We start from the raw sequence: 17,981 nt of genomic DNA, 5'->3' as shown, positions 1-17,981 counted from the left end.
GGGAGGGTCATATAAGTGGTATTACGTCCCAGAGAGATTGCAAAAGATGTTTCCACAGGCATTGAACCGCTGTTGGCGCGACAATGTACTACTGTTCTAGGTTCCTTTTCATACATCTGGTGGGAATGCCTGATAATGAAGCAGTTCCGGAGAGATGTTGAGGACTGTTTGTCTGGGTTATTGGGCAGGCTCTGTTTGCTGGGATTATATAATATTTGCCCTTTAAATGGCAGACTAGATTATTATGACTGGGGCTGGCTGTGGAAAAATGTTTAATTGCTTCTCACTCAGGAGTGGAGCTTAAAATTGAGAACTATGGGAGATCTCAAAATATTAGTAGCAAAGAGACAAAGTTATTATGCCTGAACAATGATTTCAGAAAAATTAACATTTATGAAAGGATAGGAATACTCAATTCTTGTACAATCCTTCTGGAGCCTGAACTATCAGGTAATGCATCCATTCCAGCCTTGGCTGCAGAACTTAAAAATAACACCAACCCCCTCTGCGATTCACCTGTGCGGCCACTCCCCTTGAAGTTCAGTTTGATTCTGCAGCCTTGCTGAGAACTTCTAGTTTTCTTCTGCTCGTGATTTTATTTCTCAGTTCCTAGTATTTTATTTTCTTCGGTACCGCGGGTTTGCCCTCGTACTGCGGATCAACTCTGTTTGAGTGATCCTTCGGCAGGAGATCACAGACATTTTAAAGTTTGTCTGCTTCTGAAGGGTGCTCTGTAAGCCTGAAACTGCAGTAAGCCTTCTGGACAGCCTGCAGATTGAATCAGGTCTCCAGGTTCAGGAGCCATCTCTCCCCTGGTTCGTCCGCAAAGGGGTAGAGCGCAGGCTGCTGCAGTTCCGAGGAGGTATGCTGGGATCAGAACCGCGCCGCTTGTATTCCCTGATTTCCCTTAGGGGTCCTGGTGGTCGTGATCTGAGGTGACAGGGAAGTTGTGGTGGCTAGAAGATCTGAAATATCCAGTTTAATCAGCTCCTGAGGTAATGATCTCCCTATGCCTGTACTGTGTATTGCTGGCTGCCATTGAAATGCATTGCAACACATGTCTGTGGTGTCTGTGAGTCACAGACTTTGACGATTTGGAGGGGTCCTCAAATCAGGGTTTTGGGGGGGTTTCCCTGCATGCCCTGGTCCCCCCCACCTGTAAAATCCTAAAATCGCCATTTTTAGCATTTTCCTGCATTTTTAACGGCTGTTTTTCTGTCACAATCGGCACCCGCGGTGGCCATCTTGGATTTTCGTAAAAGTTTTTTAAAGTATATTTTTTGGTCTTAGAAGCTTCGTTTTTGCTCCAAACTTCACAGATGGCCATCTCAGGACAGGATGGCATGGATTCATGTCTTAGATGCAGCGGATGGTGGCTGGATTAGCGGCCGTTTATCCCATGTGCTGTGGGCCATGGGGAGGAGTGAGACATAAGAACATGTGGGCAGGAACCAAGTGTTTCTGATGGATTCCGGGACGGTCAAGCTTCGGAGTGCAGTCAGGACATGTTAGTGGCTCCAGCCCCGACAGCCTAGCAGTATCTGCAGGTATTGGGTCTATTGGTGACGACCATAGTTGTGATCCGTGGACAAGGGCTCACATTCATTCTCTTTAGTTGTCCCTTCTGTCCCGGTGGAATCCTCAGCGGGATGTGCTGTGGTGAAGTTGCCATGCTTGGCAACGACTTTCAGCTGTGAGGTGTTATGGTTCAACCTGGTTTCTCTGTACAGAGGGCTCCCTCTGCGCGTCTTGAACTGGGTGCCTCTGGCGACGAACGCAAGTCTCTCCGGTTGGGGAGCAGTTTGCCGGTCTGTGCCGGTCCACTGTTAGTGGACTGCTTTGGAGAGCAGATGGTTGTTCAATCAGCTGGAGATGTGTATGGTCTGTCATTCCTGCTACGATTTCACGGGATTCTCTGCGTATTCTCGGACACTGCACCTATGTCTTCTTGTCAGAGGGGCATGAGGAGTCCCCTGCTGAGCCTAGAGGCTTGGATGCTCGTTGCCTAGGCAGAGAAGCGTCTGCTGGCCTTGTACTCCACTTCTGTGGCAGGGGTGGACGATGTTCTGGTAGACTTCCTCAGTTGTCAGATTTTGGACCCGGGAGAATGGTCCCTGTCCGGGCGCGCGTTCGAAGCCATGTTTCATCGGAGGGGTCACCCCACCTTCGATCTGATAGCGTCCTCGGGGAACCGGAAGGCAGACCGGTTCTTTAGCCACTGATGGGAGGTCGACAGAGCAGGGCTCGGCGCTCTGGTTCAACCATGGACTTTTGGGGAACTTCTATGGCTTTTCCCCGTGGTCTATGATAGGGCACGTTCTGGGCCGGGTGGAATCTCATGCAGGTCCGGTGTTCCTAGTGGCCCCTAATTTGCTTGGCTGTCCTTGGTATGCAGACCTGGTACGGTTGAGGGGTCTGTGTCTTCCTTGCCATTGAAGATTGCTCACGCAGGGCCCGATAGCCTTTCCAATTCTGGATGGCTTGGTCTTGTGACCTGGGGCTGTATGCACAGCCTTGAGGGCTAGGGGCTTCTCTTCTGCTGTCATTGCCACGTTTCTTCATGGCAACAGGAATTCGATGGGGTCAGCCTCCGCGAAGGCCTAGAGGTGCTTTTCGGCCTGGTGTGCAGTACTTCACATGGATCTTTTGGCTCCATTGGTGGCGCCTGTTCTGGCCTTCCTGTGGGCTGGCCTCAGGAAGGGTCTGTTGGTTTCTTCTTCCAGGTCTCCATTGCGGGACTGTTGTGTTTGGGTCCCTCTTCTCTCGGGGGTTCTCTGGTGTCTCCCCATGATGTTGTAGGCTTCTTACGGGAGGGGGGCGGGGAGGCTGTGGCCTCTCTTGCGACTGCCGGGTTCTCCAAGGGATCCAAGTCTGGTTCTCCACTCACTGGCTCATCTGATCTATGAACCCCTGGCTGGGATTTCTCTGAGAGATGTTGCCCTTAAGACTGATTTCCTCGTTACGGTCGCTTCTGCTCAGGGTCTGTCGGAGCTTCAGGCTATGTCATGCAGGGATCCTTTTCTCTGCATTACGGAGTCTGCGGTTGTTTTGAGAGCCGTGTCTTCTTTTCTTTTGCACATGGGGTCAGCAGTCCATGTCTCCCAGAAGTTCGGTTACCCACTTTTGTCGGGTTCCAAGTCTACGACCCGTGTTTTGTGGTCTCTGGAGGTGCGGCGTCTCCTTTTGTGATGCCTTGAGGCTACTAACGACTTCCGTCTGTCGGACCATCTGTTTGTCCTGGCGGACCCGCACACCAGAGTCGGCCTGCTTCCGAGGCTACCTTCTCGCATTGGTTGCATGCGGGCAGTTCCACGGCCCATGTGGCGGCAGGGAAGCAGCCTCCCCTCAGCGTGAGGGCTCACTCTCCTGGAGGAAGGGCTTTCTCAAGGCTGAATCTCATGTGGTCTCACATGAGGAGATTTGTCGGGCAGCAACGTGGGTTTCCCTTCATATTGTTTTTCCGGGTTTTACTGGCTTGATGTGGCAGCGATGGGTGTTGCGGCCTTTGGCCCTTCTGTTCTGGCGGCGGGCTCATTGGGCCCCCCCTGAGATTTGGGACTGCTTTGATACGTCCCGATAATTCAGGCTCCAGAGGGATTGTACAAGAATGAAAGATTAGGTTTCTTACCTCTGCTAATCTTCCTTCTTGTAGATATCCTCTGGAGCCTGAACTCCCACCATCTGTTTGGTCCAATTCGCAGGTTGTCTGCCATTAACTGGTAAGTTGGCTTTCTCTCTTTGACTAGCCTCGCTAACATTTCCCCGCTTGTCCTTTTATTTAAGCTTATGGGGTTTTAGGGGTCCTGGGATGCGCGGGGGGGCTTTGTGAACGGGGTGGGGGGAGCAGTGCCGCTGGCCTTGGGGGGAGGGGAATGTATCAAGCGAGTTTCCATTATTTCCTATGGGGAAACTCGCTTTGATATACGAGTATTTTGGTTTACAAGCATGCTTCTGGAACGAATTGTGCTCTTAAACCAAGGTTCCACTGTATTCCTAAGCCTGCTAATTTAACTCCCAAAGCAGCCCCTAAGAATACTCACAAGCCAAGCCTTCCAGCAAGGAAATCTCCTCAAACTATGCCTAAAACATCCAGCATTGGTTTAGCTTTCTCCAAGCCAGCTGTAGGGAAACAGCCAGAAAGACTACATGTCCCAGCAGCCATAGGGCCAGAGAAAGGAAAGAGCAGGAATGGAATACTGGCCACACCCAAACAAGCTCAAACTGGTTTAGGCCAGGTGAGAAGTTCTCTGAGGGCAGGCTACCCTAATACACCTGCAGGGTGGACTAATTAGCTCCCTGCAGTGAAAGAAAAAGGTTTAGCTTTCCCACAGAGACAGTTCCAGGGCCAGCCTCAGAGTGCACACTCGCTCCAGACCCAGCAAGCCAGAGCCATTCAGCAGGCTGCAAGCAGCAGATTGCAAGCACAGAGAACCAGAAAGCCACAGTCAACCTTATGACAACAACCCCAGGCAGAGGTTGGTGAAGAAGAGGCTTTGAGAAAGGTGATTCTGTGTTTGAACAAGATAGTGAGAAAGGTAGTAGGGGGGGTGATGACCTTACTTGTGATATGGAGATAGAGAAACAGTTTTGTCTAGCATGGAAGAGATGGAGTTATGTTAATCTCCTCAGGATAAAGGGGGCTGGGTGAAATGGATTGTGCACCAGATCAAGATACAGCTGATATTTTGTAGAACCCTTCTAGGCCACCAGGCAGCCATTTTTGTTAAGGGAACTACAGGATCCCTTCCTTGGGCTACTAAGTAAATCCCAAGGGGAGTTGTGCCTGGCAAAAGAAAAATTTGCAGTTTGGACAAGATTTTTTTCCTTTTCTGATACTGAGGGCTTGGAACTGAAAATTGTTTTGTTGTCTGAATGCTGAAATGATACACAAGAGGATACAAACCTGAAAATCTCATATGGAAGTTTGTTTATGATTTTGTGAACAATAAAATTATACCAAGAAACTGCACCATTATTGTTGAAACTCTTTATTATACCAATACAAGGCTAGCAAAAGAACCTCGAAAAACCGCTCGGCCGAGGTTTGTGTGCACTAGGGACGGTCATTTGCTAAGCCCAGCTTGGCCGCGCCCGGTCACAAGGGGGATATTGAGTAAATTTTGGTACAAGGGGACGTCCTGAAGTATTTAAGGATGGTCCCACCCATATGCTGGCAGTGGCAAAGGAACTTGATTTTCTTTACTATGTGTTCTTTATAGTTTTTCATCTTTTCTGAATTGGTGTATTTTTCTCTGCTGCTTTGCTTTAAAATGTATCACTGTTTGAGCTACTGCTTGTAGTGTTCTTTGAAAATTCAATAAAAATTTAAGTAAAAAAAAAAAAGAAAGTCAAATTCTTCTGCACTAAATTAATTGTAGCCTCTGTGTCTTTCTACCTGAATAAAGTTTAGAAGATCAGACCCCAAAGGTTCCTTCGACTAGTGCTGTTTTCTATAATCCAAGAACTGTGTTCCAAATAAGACTAAAGAATCTGGTTCATTTGTGAATTATGCTTTTCTAGCACACAGATTTTATTGAAGAGCTCCATAAAGCCTTATAGAAAATTAAGGAAAAGCTAGTTCTTTAACTACAGGCATACCCCACCTCAACCAGATTCAAGCCTTTCCTGCTATAAAATGCACCACTTGAAATATGTTTGCATGGTTGTGGTTTGTTGAAAACAGCCCAAAAGTTTTCACTTACCCGTTTAATCTCCACTTCAAATGCCAAAGTAGAATTGGGGGGAATATGATTGGCAACTCCCTGAGAACCATATGCTAAGGCAGGTGAAATGATGACAAGTCGCTTCCCACCTTTCTTCAACCCCACCATTCCTTCTTCCCAGCCCTGTGTAAAAAAGTATAATTGATCAGCAAAATAAGAATCACAAAGAATAGATAAGATTTGTTTAAAATGAAAAAATCCACAAATAAAATTGTTCTCAGAATTATTTTTTTTTTAGTAGAACAAAAGAATCGATATTTTGAAAACAGAAAAAAGTACTGAAGAACTGAAGTTAGCAGGGATGCAAACAGAGAATCTTCCATGGGTCCACAAGCCTGCCTGAACTGAAGGAGATACAACCTTCTGGTGGGATTTGGGGCACTATCATGTTTACCAATGGCCTTGCTGAAGGGATAGTCTCATAATAGATTAGAGCACAGTTCTTCAACCGCTGGTCCGCAGGAAATTTTTGCCAGTCCGCGCAGGGCCCTTCAATTTCCTGTCGGTCCGCGCAGGGCCGGCAAGATCAACAGCTGAAGTTTGCGCTGGGCCGGAGAGATCTTGGGGAGCCTCCGACAGTGGCTTTCTCCCCTCTCTGCAGCTCTCCTTTACTTCCCAGCGAAGCGATTCACGAAGGCAGCCTCGGGGCTTTTGCTGAGTCGCGGCTGCCTCTGATGATGCAACTTCCTCTTTCCTCAGAGGCGGCACGACCCAACAAAGGACCCGAGGCTGCCTTCCTGAATCGCTGTGCTGAGAAGTAAGGAGAGCTGCTGGGAGGGGAGAAAGCCACTATTGGAGTCTGGGAAGCTGCTGGGCAAGGGGAAACAGGGACAGCTGCTACTAGAGAGGGAGAAGGAAAGATGCTGCTAGGAGGGGAGGAGGGAAATGAATCTGGGGAGCTGCTGGGTAAGGGAAAAAAGGGACAGCTGCTACTGGACCTGGAGGGAAGGAGAAGGAGAGATGCTGCTGGGAGGGGAGGAGGGAAAGGAGTCTGGGAAGCTGCTGGGCAAGGGATAAAAAGGGACAGCTGCTACTGGAGAGGGAGAAGGAGAGATGCTGCTGAGAGGGAAGGAGAGAAAGGAGTCTGGGAAGCTGCTGGGCAAAGGAAAAAAAGGGACAGCTGCTACTGGAGAGGGAGAAGGAGAGATGCTGCTGGGAGGGGAGGAGGGAAAGGAGTCTGGGAAGCTGCTGGGCAAGGGAAAAAAAGGGACAGCTGCTACTGGAGAGGGAGGAGAGATACTGCTGGGAGGGGAGGAAGGGAAGAGAGTTACTGCTGGACAGGAGGAGGAGGGAAGGGAGAATGAAAAAAGGAAGGAAACAGCTGGCAGAGAGATTAGAGGAGGGGAAGGGGAGACACAGGCATGAGAAAGTAGAGAGATTGATGATAGAAAAATAAGCAGAGAGGGACAACGATGATAGATCTGGTGTAGGAGAGATAAAAATGAAGAGAGCAGTGAAGCTGGAATGAATCATGTAAAAAGGAGAGAGGGGGCACAAGCTGGATGGAAAGGGGAGAGGGGCATAGAAAGAAGACAGATACCATATGGAAGGGGGAGAGAAATGACAGTGGATGGAAGGTGCAGAAGCTGGATTGAAGAGACAGAAGGCAGATGCTGGAAGGAAGAGAGTGAAAAGAAGATAAAAGCAGAAACCAGAGACGACAAAAGGTAGAAAAAAATAATTTTATTTCTATTTTGTGATTAGAATATATCAGATTTGAAATATATATCCTGCTAGAGCTGGTGTTAGACATAACTGGGGATTGCAAAACCCAGGCAGTGCTTCTTTAGCTTCCAGCTGGCTTAGGGCGCTCTCTGATCAGGGGGCAGTTGCCCTAGTTGCACTCCCCTAAAACTATTCCTGTCATGTGTGACTGCAGTATTCTGTGTAGCATTCTGTAATAATTTGGCTTGTTAAGTTTTCTTGATAGTAATGGGGATATATGTGAAGGGGAGGGGAGACAGGGGTTTTGTTGATCCTTGCTCTGAATTATTTGTATTTAAAAAAAATGACAATTGTACAGAATATTGTTTCTTTTTATACTTTAATAAAATACATTCAATATAAAATCATAACTGAGGCTTGTGTGGATGGGATCAGATGATTTGTGGGGATTGAGCTCGCGGAGATGGGGCGGAAATGGGGTTTTAAAATTTTAGTCCTAGTAGTTTGCCGGTCCACAAAATAATTATTTTTTTTCTGCCGGTCCACGGGTGTAAAAAGGTTGAAGAACACTGGATTAGAGTATCACATTTGTGTCATGTGACTTGCGCCACAAATTGCTAGAGTAATATCAAGAGAATTATTTAAACTACCCTCTGTACACTCTTCTTCATATGTAGCAGGATCCTGAACAATGAATTAACTACCAATCAGGTTGTGGGGCTAATTTTCCCATTTACCACATAGACTTATTTATATATTTAAAACATTTATAGATCGCTTAATATCTAAGCAGTTTCCAACAGCAAACACACATAAAAATTTATATTGAACTTAGTTAAAAAAAAAAAAATAAATTACCATAAAACATATTAACATAAAAGATCAACATTCTCAAAATCTCATCTTCTATGGTGACAATTAATGCTGCCCGATTCAAATCGATTCACCAATTCACTTTGTATGAATCGATTAGAATTGATTTTAAAACACAAAAAAACAGCCTCCTGATTCGGCTGGCTGGCCGCTGCTGCTCCTGCTTTAGAGGGCGAGGGGGCAGGGTCAGTTGTGAAGTGCTGGTGTCCAGCTTCCCCCGCATCCATTTACCTAATTCCAGCAGCGGAGCAGCCTGCAGAGAGGATCGTCAGTGCTAGCGATCTTGCAGGTTGCCATCGGCCTCTGGAGCTGTTTCCTCTGCTGCGATCTTGCCTCTGATGTCAGAGGAGGGGGCAGGACTGCGGCAGAGGGAAGACAGCTCCAAAGGCCTATGGCAGCCACCAAAGATCACTAGCACTGGCAATCTTCTCTGCAGGCTGCTCAGCTGCTGAAATTAGGTAAATGGATGCGCAGGAGGTAAGGGGGGAACACGCAGGCCTTCGGGGGGGGGGGGGACGGGGACAGGCAGGCCTTCAGGGGTAGTGGTACAGGCCTTCAGGAGGGACGGTGCACGCCTTCGGGGGAGGGGGATACTGGTGTAGAAGTACATGGAGGAAGGGAGGGAGAGAGGGAAGGGGGTTCAAAGAGATGTGCATATGCCAGACTTTGGGGGAAAGAAATAATGGGTCTAAAAACAGAGGAGAGGGAAAGAGATGGTGGACAATGGGATTTAGGGAGGGAAGGAACAGAAAGGGAGAGAAGTTGGACACAAGGGATGGTGTGGAGGGGGATAGAGATACTGGATAGGAGGGTAGTTGGGAAGAGAAAGGGAGAGATGGTGGACCCTGGGGTGGTGGAGAAAGGGGGAGAGATGCTGGATGAAAGGGTAGTTGAGAAAAGGTAGATCTGGGGATGGAAACGATAAAAAGGAAAGATGCCCGACCTTAGAGGGAGGGAAGGGAAACAGAAGGGGAGGACAGAGATGGAAGATGGATGGTTAGAACGAAGAAACCCTGGCAAGCAAGCTATCAGAAGACAACCAGAGCCTGGGACCAACAAGATTTGAATAATGACCAGACAACAAAAGGTAGAAAAAATAATTTTATTTTCTATTTTGTGATTACAATATGTCAGATTTGAAATGTGTATCCTGCCAGAGGTGGTGTTAGACCTCGAACATGAGCTAGGATTTAACAGAGCGAGGAAAAGTCTTTTTTGTTTGTTTATACCACAGTGCCAGTGTGGGTAGGAGAAGGCAAAGGAGGTGAAGAGGATAAAATAAATCCAAAAGCAAAACAAGAAAAACCAATGGGGCCTCCTTTGCCCTCTCCTACCCACACTGGCACTGTGGTATAAACAAACAAAAAAGACTTTTCCTCTCTCTGTTAAATCCTAGCTCATGTTCGAGGTCTAACACCACCTCTGGCAGCCATGCCTCCTGTGAACTCAACCATTGCCCCTCATATCTCCTTACCACCTCTAGTGTAAAATTCCGCACCATAATTCTACAATGGATTCAATTCACGCTCACAGAAGGCACATTCCCTGCTGACCTCAGCGAAATCGTCATCACCCCAATCCAAAAAGACCCAAAAGCACCACAAAACCACCCATCTAACTTTAGACCTATAGCCTCAATTCCGCTATATGTCAAAATTATAGAAGGCCTAGTAGCCAAACTCCTCTCCAATTACATAGATGACCACAACCTACTCCACCCCATGCAATCAGGCTTCAGAACAAACTTCAGTACAGAGACACTACTAAGCTCCCTTATGGATACCATCAGACAACACCTAAGTACAGGAAGAAAAATGCTTCTCATACAACTGGACCTAACTGCGGCATTCGACTTAGTGGATCACAACATCCTACTACAGATCTTAGACGCAATAGGCATCTCAGACAAAGTATACTCCTGGTTTGAAGGATTCCTAAAACTCAGAACCTACAGTGTAAAATCAAACAAAGAAAAGTCAGAATCTTGGTCAAACCCCTGCGGCGTACCACAAGGATCTCCACTATCCCCTACCCTCTTCAATCTCTACACTGCTTCTCTAGGAACGCATCTGGACAAACTGGGCATAACCACCTATAGTTATGCGGATGACATCACCATCCTCATCCCATACGATCAGTCTAAACCTACCATGACAGACAAACTTCACCAAACACTTGAAACAGTCACAACCTGGATGAAAAATCACAAACTTAAACTCAACCAAGACAAAACCAAATTCATCCTTCTCGAAAATGACAAGGTCCAAACCACAACCAACTTAGATATAAACGCAATCAAATATCCCATCCAAACCACCATAAAACTACTTGGCATGACCATAGACAGATGCTGCACTATGCAACCGCAAATAAATAAAACAATTCAGAAATCATTCGCAATCATGAGAAATCTGAGGCAAGTTCGAAAATTCTTTGAAAGAACACAATTCCAACTTATAGTTCAATCCCTAATACTAGGTATATTGGACTACTGCAACATCCTCTTCCTTCCTTGCCCTGCAACCATGATTAAACAACTCCAAACAATCCAAAATACAGCTTTGAGACTCATCTACTCATTGAAAAAACATGACCACATCACTGAAGCCTTCATCAACTCACATTGGCTCCCAATCCAAGAAAGAATCCAATTCAAATTCTACTGCATATTATTTAAAACCCTACACGGAAACAGCCCATCATACTTGAACAATCACCTCATCCAAGCACCCACTACCAGACACAGAAAAACGCACTCCCCATTCATACCCCCCCCAATCAAGGAAGTAAAAAGAACAAAACTACACAACGGCCTCCTAGCCACTCAAGCCGCAAGGCTGGACAACCAGACCTCCAACCTTCTGATGACCACCCCAGACTATAGGACGTTCAGAAAAGAAATAAAAACCACACTTTTCAAGAAATTCCTGAAGCAGCAATAACATCACGACCTCTAAGTAACTCCAAAACTGACATTTGATCTACCCATTACTGCACTAATAATAACAAATGAACCCCACTATGACCACCTATTAACTCTTTTACAAACCACCTCACCCTCAACAACCCGCTAAATGTTTAAATGATCTACAACTTACCTCTCGAGCTAATCATTGTAACTTTATTTCTAAATTAACCTTTTGTAATCCGCCTTGAACCGCAAGGTAATGGCGGAATAGAAATCCCTAATGTAATGTAATGTAATGTAATGTGTTGTACATGTTTTTAAGATTGTTGCATTTCAAATAAATTCCTGCACCCTGTACATTGTCCTGCAGTTTTGTTTTGGCTTTCGTTTTATAAAATAAACCCACCAGGATGTATGATAAAAGCACCCGATTGGGCAGGAAAATCAAATAAAAAAATCGATTCAATAGGCTGAAATTTTTTTTCCTGAATCGGGCAGCACTAGTGACAATATATCAAGGCAGTTGGAATGAAATTAGCCTCATTACAAATAGGCCTCAACAAAAAGTTGTATCTTTAAGAGCTTCTTAAAGTTAGTACAATTTGCACATAATCCTAGATGTCCAGGTAAATTATTCCATAGATGTTCACCAGCAATACTAAACATTTTTGATTTTGAAGCAATGTACTGTACTTACAAACTAGTTTTAAACTAAAAGCTCTCTAGGGTTTCCCTCTAAAACCTGAGACCAATGGGTAGATTTATATGCTCTGAAGAAGGTGCAAATATCTACATATTAAGCATACAGTACATGGGTATTTTAAAATGCAGCCTTTGTATGTAATATGCCTCATTCAGTCTTCTTCACAGTGTGGATATCCATGTAAAAAAAAAAAAACCCCAAAAAATTGTTTGCACCATGCTTGGTTGAAATAGTCTCAAAAAGAGGTAGGGCGTTACAACTCAGTATGATAGGAAATCAGTATTTGATGCCAGTGTCTAACTTCTGCTCCTGGGGTATAATTACCTAGTCAGCAGCTACTAGCAATTTGTAGAACAAAACCCATAATTTTGGTCCTTGTTATTGGCTATGTTTATCTTGGACCTTTTTCATTTGAAATTTCCTATTAAAAACAAAACACAACACAGGCCTATGCTGTCACTGGATATTAACATGGCTTTAAACGAAATGAAAGGTACTACTTTCAGCTTCTCAACCCTTATGGCCTTGTGAGTTTTGAGTACCTCACCTGAAAGGCTGCATTTTTTTGCTAGCTGTCACTGGTCCACAGAGTCAACAAGGTATCTAGGAATCATAACACCAGATGCTGATACTCCAAAGTTTAAAAAGTGTTTTGAGAGTACTAGTAGTTTCCATCAATTTCCTATGTGATCTATTACTATAAATGAGAGAAGTGTTTCAGAGTCAGAAAAAGGGATCCATGGGAATTTGAGTCTTGAGCCTTACAAGAAATGCTGGGCAAGCCATTGGGTTCGGTCTGCCTGTCACATTGTAGATCAACTTAATCAACTCATAGCATGAAGAACTTTCACCATGTCACAGTCCTCATGTTCTGCTTCAACCTAGCATTCAAATCCTCTCAAGCACTCAAACAGTGAGGAAGAAATTCATGCTCTCAGCCTTAATGCTATGGTCAGGGGCTGAGGTCACTAAAGACTACGTGGCCAAGGTTTTGGCACTAGCTGGTCTCGATATTGCAGTCTGACCCTTGTCATGTACTCTGCAGCTAGGTTCAAGTTGGACATGGTTAGATCTATGAGGCATGCTAGAACACACACAACAAAATAAGGTGGTAAATATCCCCCCAATCTAGAGGAAAAGCAAAATTCAGAAGCAAATAACCCCCTTCCCCCAGTATCCACTAAATGTCTTTTAACCTTTAATGAATGCCAAGAGATTTTTGCTTAATTTTAAGTTCTGAGGCAGCAATCAAGCCTCTCCTGTTTGATCACTGAACAGCAGCCTTAAAAATGAAGCATAATTTGATATAAATTTCCACACAAAAATGTGAAATGGGGAATGGAGGGAACTAGGAAAATAAAGATCTGGGAAAATTTATTATAGTTTTTTGATTAATTAATTAATTTATAAGATTTTAAATTTTTTACAAGCATTTCACCACTTGATACAGACCAAAAAAATATACATATGGTAACAAACATAGGAAAATATTATTATAGTTTGTTTATACCATGCACTATATTACTACTAAACCACTGGCATACCAAGGGTTGGACGGAGAACAGTTCGCACAGGATGCAGGGAGCTCGGGTGTGTTGAAACGGTCACGAGTCTGCCGGCACCCGCCCCTCTTATGTCAACTTCCTCTTCCAAAGCAGGGGACCAGCAGAGCTGATGACCGCACACAGGCAGAATGCAACTCCGCAACCAATCTATGTACCTTTCCTCTGCCTGGAGGAGGGGTTGCTTAGCCCTGGGTTCCTGCCCCACCAGGTATGCCACTGTATTAAATATTTCATAATTAAAATCTTTTGCGAGGGGGGGGACGCTAGTGAGCACCATTGAAGATGGGCGTGTGGTGAATTAGCTCCAGCAACAATCTCCAGAAAATCGAAGAGAAACACCATTGAATCCATTAATTGGTGGATCGTTTGAATACCAAGTTAATTACAAATATGTCACCGGCAAAACCTAGCAAGCGCAAGAATGCTGAACCTTCTTCTCCACTGAAAAGCACAGATGGGAAATCTGAGGACATATTGACAGCCTCCCTCGTGGAAGAACTGTGATCGATTTGCGACTTGATACTGGACACTAAGCAGGATATATCAGAGCTGAAAGAAGATATAACCAACCTGAGAGAGGAATTCAGCAACATACCATAATTGAGAGGAAGAAGGAAAGGGCAAAAGCATAAATAATGTTGACATACCATAACTGTCGCATCGCGTCTGTAAGAGAGGAAAAGGGAGAAGTTAGCTCTTTCCCGCTAACTTCTCCCTTTTCCTCTCTTACAGACGCGATGCGACAGTTATGGTATGTCAACATTATTTATGCTTTTGCCCTTTCCTTCTTCCTCTCAATTATGGTATGTTGCGACTCTCTTTTTTAAAATCTAATCTAATTTCCATTTTATATACCGGATCATTCCAGTAAGGACTCGAGCAGGTTAACAAAGTTTAAAAGAATATAATGTAAAATAATAATAAAGATAATAGAAAAATTTTTCTACTGCTATACTTTTAAATCTTTCTGCACTCTTGTCTTATGGATATATATCTGGGATCTATCCCCCAATACTGTTCTTCACTGTCTTGCTTACACGAGAGTTTTTCCCTGCAACAGCTTTCTTTATGCCTTATTCAACATTGTTCGCTGGGATCTATAGTAATTTGTCTATACTACCATTTTGTCTCATATTTCTACCTTTTGTGGCTGCTTTACTTTACTGGTCACTTCCTATAGAGCTAACTGACACCAAACCCTACCTGACCACTAACAATACCCCTCCCCCTTCTCAGCCACCCTCTTAGCAGAACACTTTAAGAACAAAATTACAAATGCCAGAGCTACCCTCAACAGTACCCCAACCCACCTAAAATAAATCACAATACCCCCCACAGAAAAAGAATCAACGGCTGCAGAGAGAACCTGGTCCCACTTCCCCACTTTACAATGGTCCAACCTGAACAAACTCTACAGAAAAGTACAGCCACGCATCATGTGACCTCAACCACTGCCCACCAAATCTCTTAAAAACCGCTAGCACAAAATTCCGTGCCATTCTCCTACAATGGATACAAACCATGCTCACAGATGGCCTTTTCCCAAATGACCTCAGTGAAATCATCGTCACACCAATCCTAAATGACCCTAAAGAAGCAAAGAATCAACCATCCAATTACAGACTCATTACCTCAATACCTCTCTATGTCAAACTAACAGAAGGGCTAGTAGCCAAACTCTTCACCAACTATCTGGAAGACCATAACATACTCCACCCCACGCAATCCTGTTTCAGAACCAACTTCAGCACATAGACACTACTAGGCTCCCTTGTTGACTCAGCAAGACAACACCTCAGCACAGAAAAAAAAATGCCACTCATACAACTGGATCTGATTGCAGCATTTGACCTGGTAGACCAAAACATCCTACTGCAAATTTTGGACACAATAGGTTTCACTGATAAGGTATACTCATGGTTTGAAGGATTCCTAAAATCCAGAACCTACAGAGTAAAGTTGGACAAAGAAAAATCAGAACATTGGTCCAACCCCTGCAGCGTACCCCAAGGATCCCTACTATCCCCTACTCTCTTCAATCTCTATACTGCCTCTCTCAGTGTGGACAAACTAGGCCTAACCTCATATAGCTATGCAGATGACATCACCATTCTCATACCTTTTGATCAACCCAAGCCCTCTATGACAGACACACTACACCGAACACTAGAAACAGTAATAACATGGATGAAAGATCATAAACTGAAGCTGAACCCAGACAAAACAAAATTCATCCTCCTCAAAAATAACAAAGTCCCAAGCATAACCAATATAGAAATTAACTCAATTACCCCATTCAACCCACCTTAAAACTACTAGGAATGACAATAGATAGATGCTGCACCATGCAACCACAAATCAATAAAATAATACAGAAATCATTCACAGTTATGAGAAACTTAAGAGAAGTTAGAAAATTCTTCGATAGAACACAATTCCGGCTCTTAGTACAATCTCTAGTCCTAGGTCTCTTAGACTATTGCAACATTCTCTACCTCCCCTGCCCAGCCACAATGATAAAACAACTACAAACAATCCAAAACACAGCACTGAGACATATATATTCTTTGAGGAAATACGACCACATTACGGAGGCATACCTCAACTCACACTTGCTTCCAATTCTGGCAAGAATACTATTCAAATTCTACTGTCTACTATTTAAAACCATAAACGGCGACAGCCCAACCTACCTGAACAATCACCTCATCCAAACTACATCAACTAGATACAGGAAAACCCAGACTCCATTCATGCACCCTTCAATCAAAGAAGTCAAACAGAAAAAAACTATATGATGGCTTCCTAGCCACACAAGCAGCACAACTCGACAACCAAATCTCCAATCTACTACTTATGACCCCAAACTACAAAACATTCAAAAAAGAAGTAAAGACACTACTTTTCAAGAAACTCCTGCAAACGACTTAATACTACTAGCTCCTTCCCACCTCCCAATACCACTTCCCAATACCCTCTCGATTCTCCAAAGCAACCTCATCTACTCCTTATCTCCTCTAGAAATTACCAGATATCTTATCTTCTTCTTGTAATACATTTTTTGTAATCCGCCTTGAATCGCAAGGCAATGGCGGAATAGAAATCTCTAATGTAATGTAATATTTCTACCTTTTGTGGCTGCTTTACTTTACTGTAGAGAACTCCTAAAGAGGAAAGATTAAAAAATGTATAAGACAGGTACTTTTCTTTTTTCACTCATACACTCAGAAATGTGTAGTTCAGCCAGGGGTCGTTAAAAGCTCACTATTATCAGAATAGCAAACATCTAGTATTTTTTCTAAATCTTCATACACAGTGATGGGGCGGTAGGTTTGGCTATAGGAGCTTCGGCCCCTGGCTGAACTACACATTTCTGAGTGTATGAGTGAAAAAACAAAAAAGAAAAGTACCTTTCTTATACAATTTATTTAATCTTTCCTCTTTAGGAGTTCTCTACAGCATTGGTATTTCATACAATTACCTCCTAAAACTTGCAAGACCTAACAAACTAATTAACCCCCTACTACCTTCATATATTGCTTTACTTTACTGGTCACTTTCTATAGCGCACGATGTAAAAGCCCCTTGGATTGCTCTTAATTATAGCTTCCTATCTACACATTTGTTTCTACTTTTTCTTAGTCTGTCTCTATATCATTATACTGGCATCTCTTTCTCTCCTCATTGGGCTTTGACTACTTTATACATATTGTATGTTTTGTTCTCCATATTATTGCTCTCATCTTATTGTTCTGCACTTGCATCTCTAAGGCAATGCAGTTCTGCATTGCAGACATTTTGCATATCGTTGTTTGCACTATTATCATTTTTATCAATGTTTGGTTACACTCTTAGATTTACTGTGGTATGTTTTGCAGAGTGCTCTCATTACTATGTTAACTTTCCCTGCTGCAGGATTAAGGTTACATCTTGCTGTTGTTACTTGAGTAGCATGCCATGCTTACACCTGTTACTGCTATTACCTGTACATTGGAATATCTGGTATCATTATGAACTTAGATATCTTGTCTATTACATATCATTTTTTCTCTGTGTGGGCATCTTCTCCATATGCCTTTCAATAATACCACCTGTATATTTGAGCATCTGGGTACATCACAAATTCTGCTGCAGTGTTTCTTATGGAATAAGCATCTGAACATAGTCTGGGAAGGAAGCCAGTCCTTCCAGCTGAACCAGAGCCAGCACAAAGCAGCTCCCCCGCGGACCCTATTGACTGGGAGATGGAGGAGCTTGCTGATAGCCATACTAAGCCAGTCACAGAAACCCAGCCAGAGGATTATGCCATGGAGTTTCAAGAGACTATATTTTGCCTTAGTGAGGGGCAGATGGTGTGTGAGTAGGCTGTTACGCCAAGCAGTTATTTTTTCCTTTTTCACTGGAGTTTCATTTTTGATGGGGTTTTCACAAATCTGCCTGAGTGTTTGTGCTGGGGACATTGTAGGGTGTGTCCAGCCACCCTGAAGAACTATAAAGCAGTAGCTGCATTTTTTTGTTTGTTTGTTTTATTTTGGAACAGCCTG

General features: G+C 44.0%; 1 protein-coding gene across 4 annotated transcripts in view; it reads right to left on the bottom strand.

The window, feature by feature from the left end:
• Window positions 1–17,981, bottom strand: part of FKBP15 (FKBP prolyl isomerase 15) — a 337,919-nt gene that overhangs the window by 209,853 nt on the left and 110,085 nt on the right. For all 4 annotated transcript variants that reach the window (XM_033960334.1, XM_033960337.1, XM_033960335.1 and 1 more), the window contains one exon: window positions 5,703–5,846. In XM_033960334.1, the coding sequence (XP_033816225.1) occupies window positions 5,703–5,846 (144 nt within the window). The remainder of the gene's footprint in view (window positions 1–5,702; window positions 5,847–17,981) is intronic.

Source organism: Geotrypetes seraphini, chromosome 10, assembly GCF_902459505.1.
Source record: "Geotrypetes seraphini chromosome 10, aGeoSer1.1, whole genome shotgun sequence".
Taxonomy (NCBI): domain Eukaryota; kingdom Metazoa; phylum Chordata; class Amphibia; order Gymnophiona; family Dermophiidae; genus Geotrypetes; species Geotrypetes seraphini.
The sequence above is the reverse complement of the archived record's forward strand: the minus strand, read 5'-3'. Positions and strand labels throughout refer to the sequence as shown.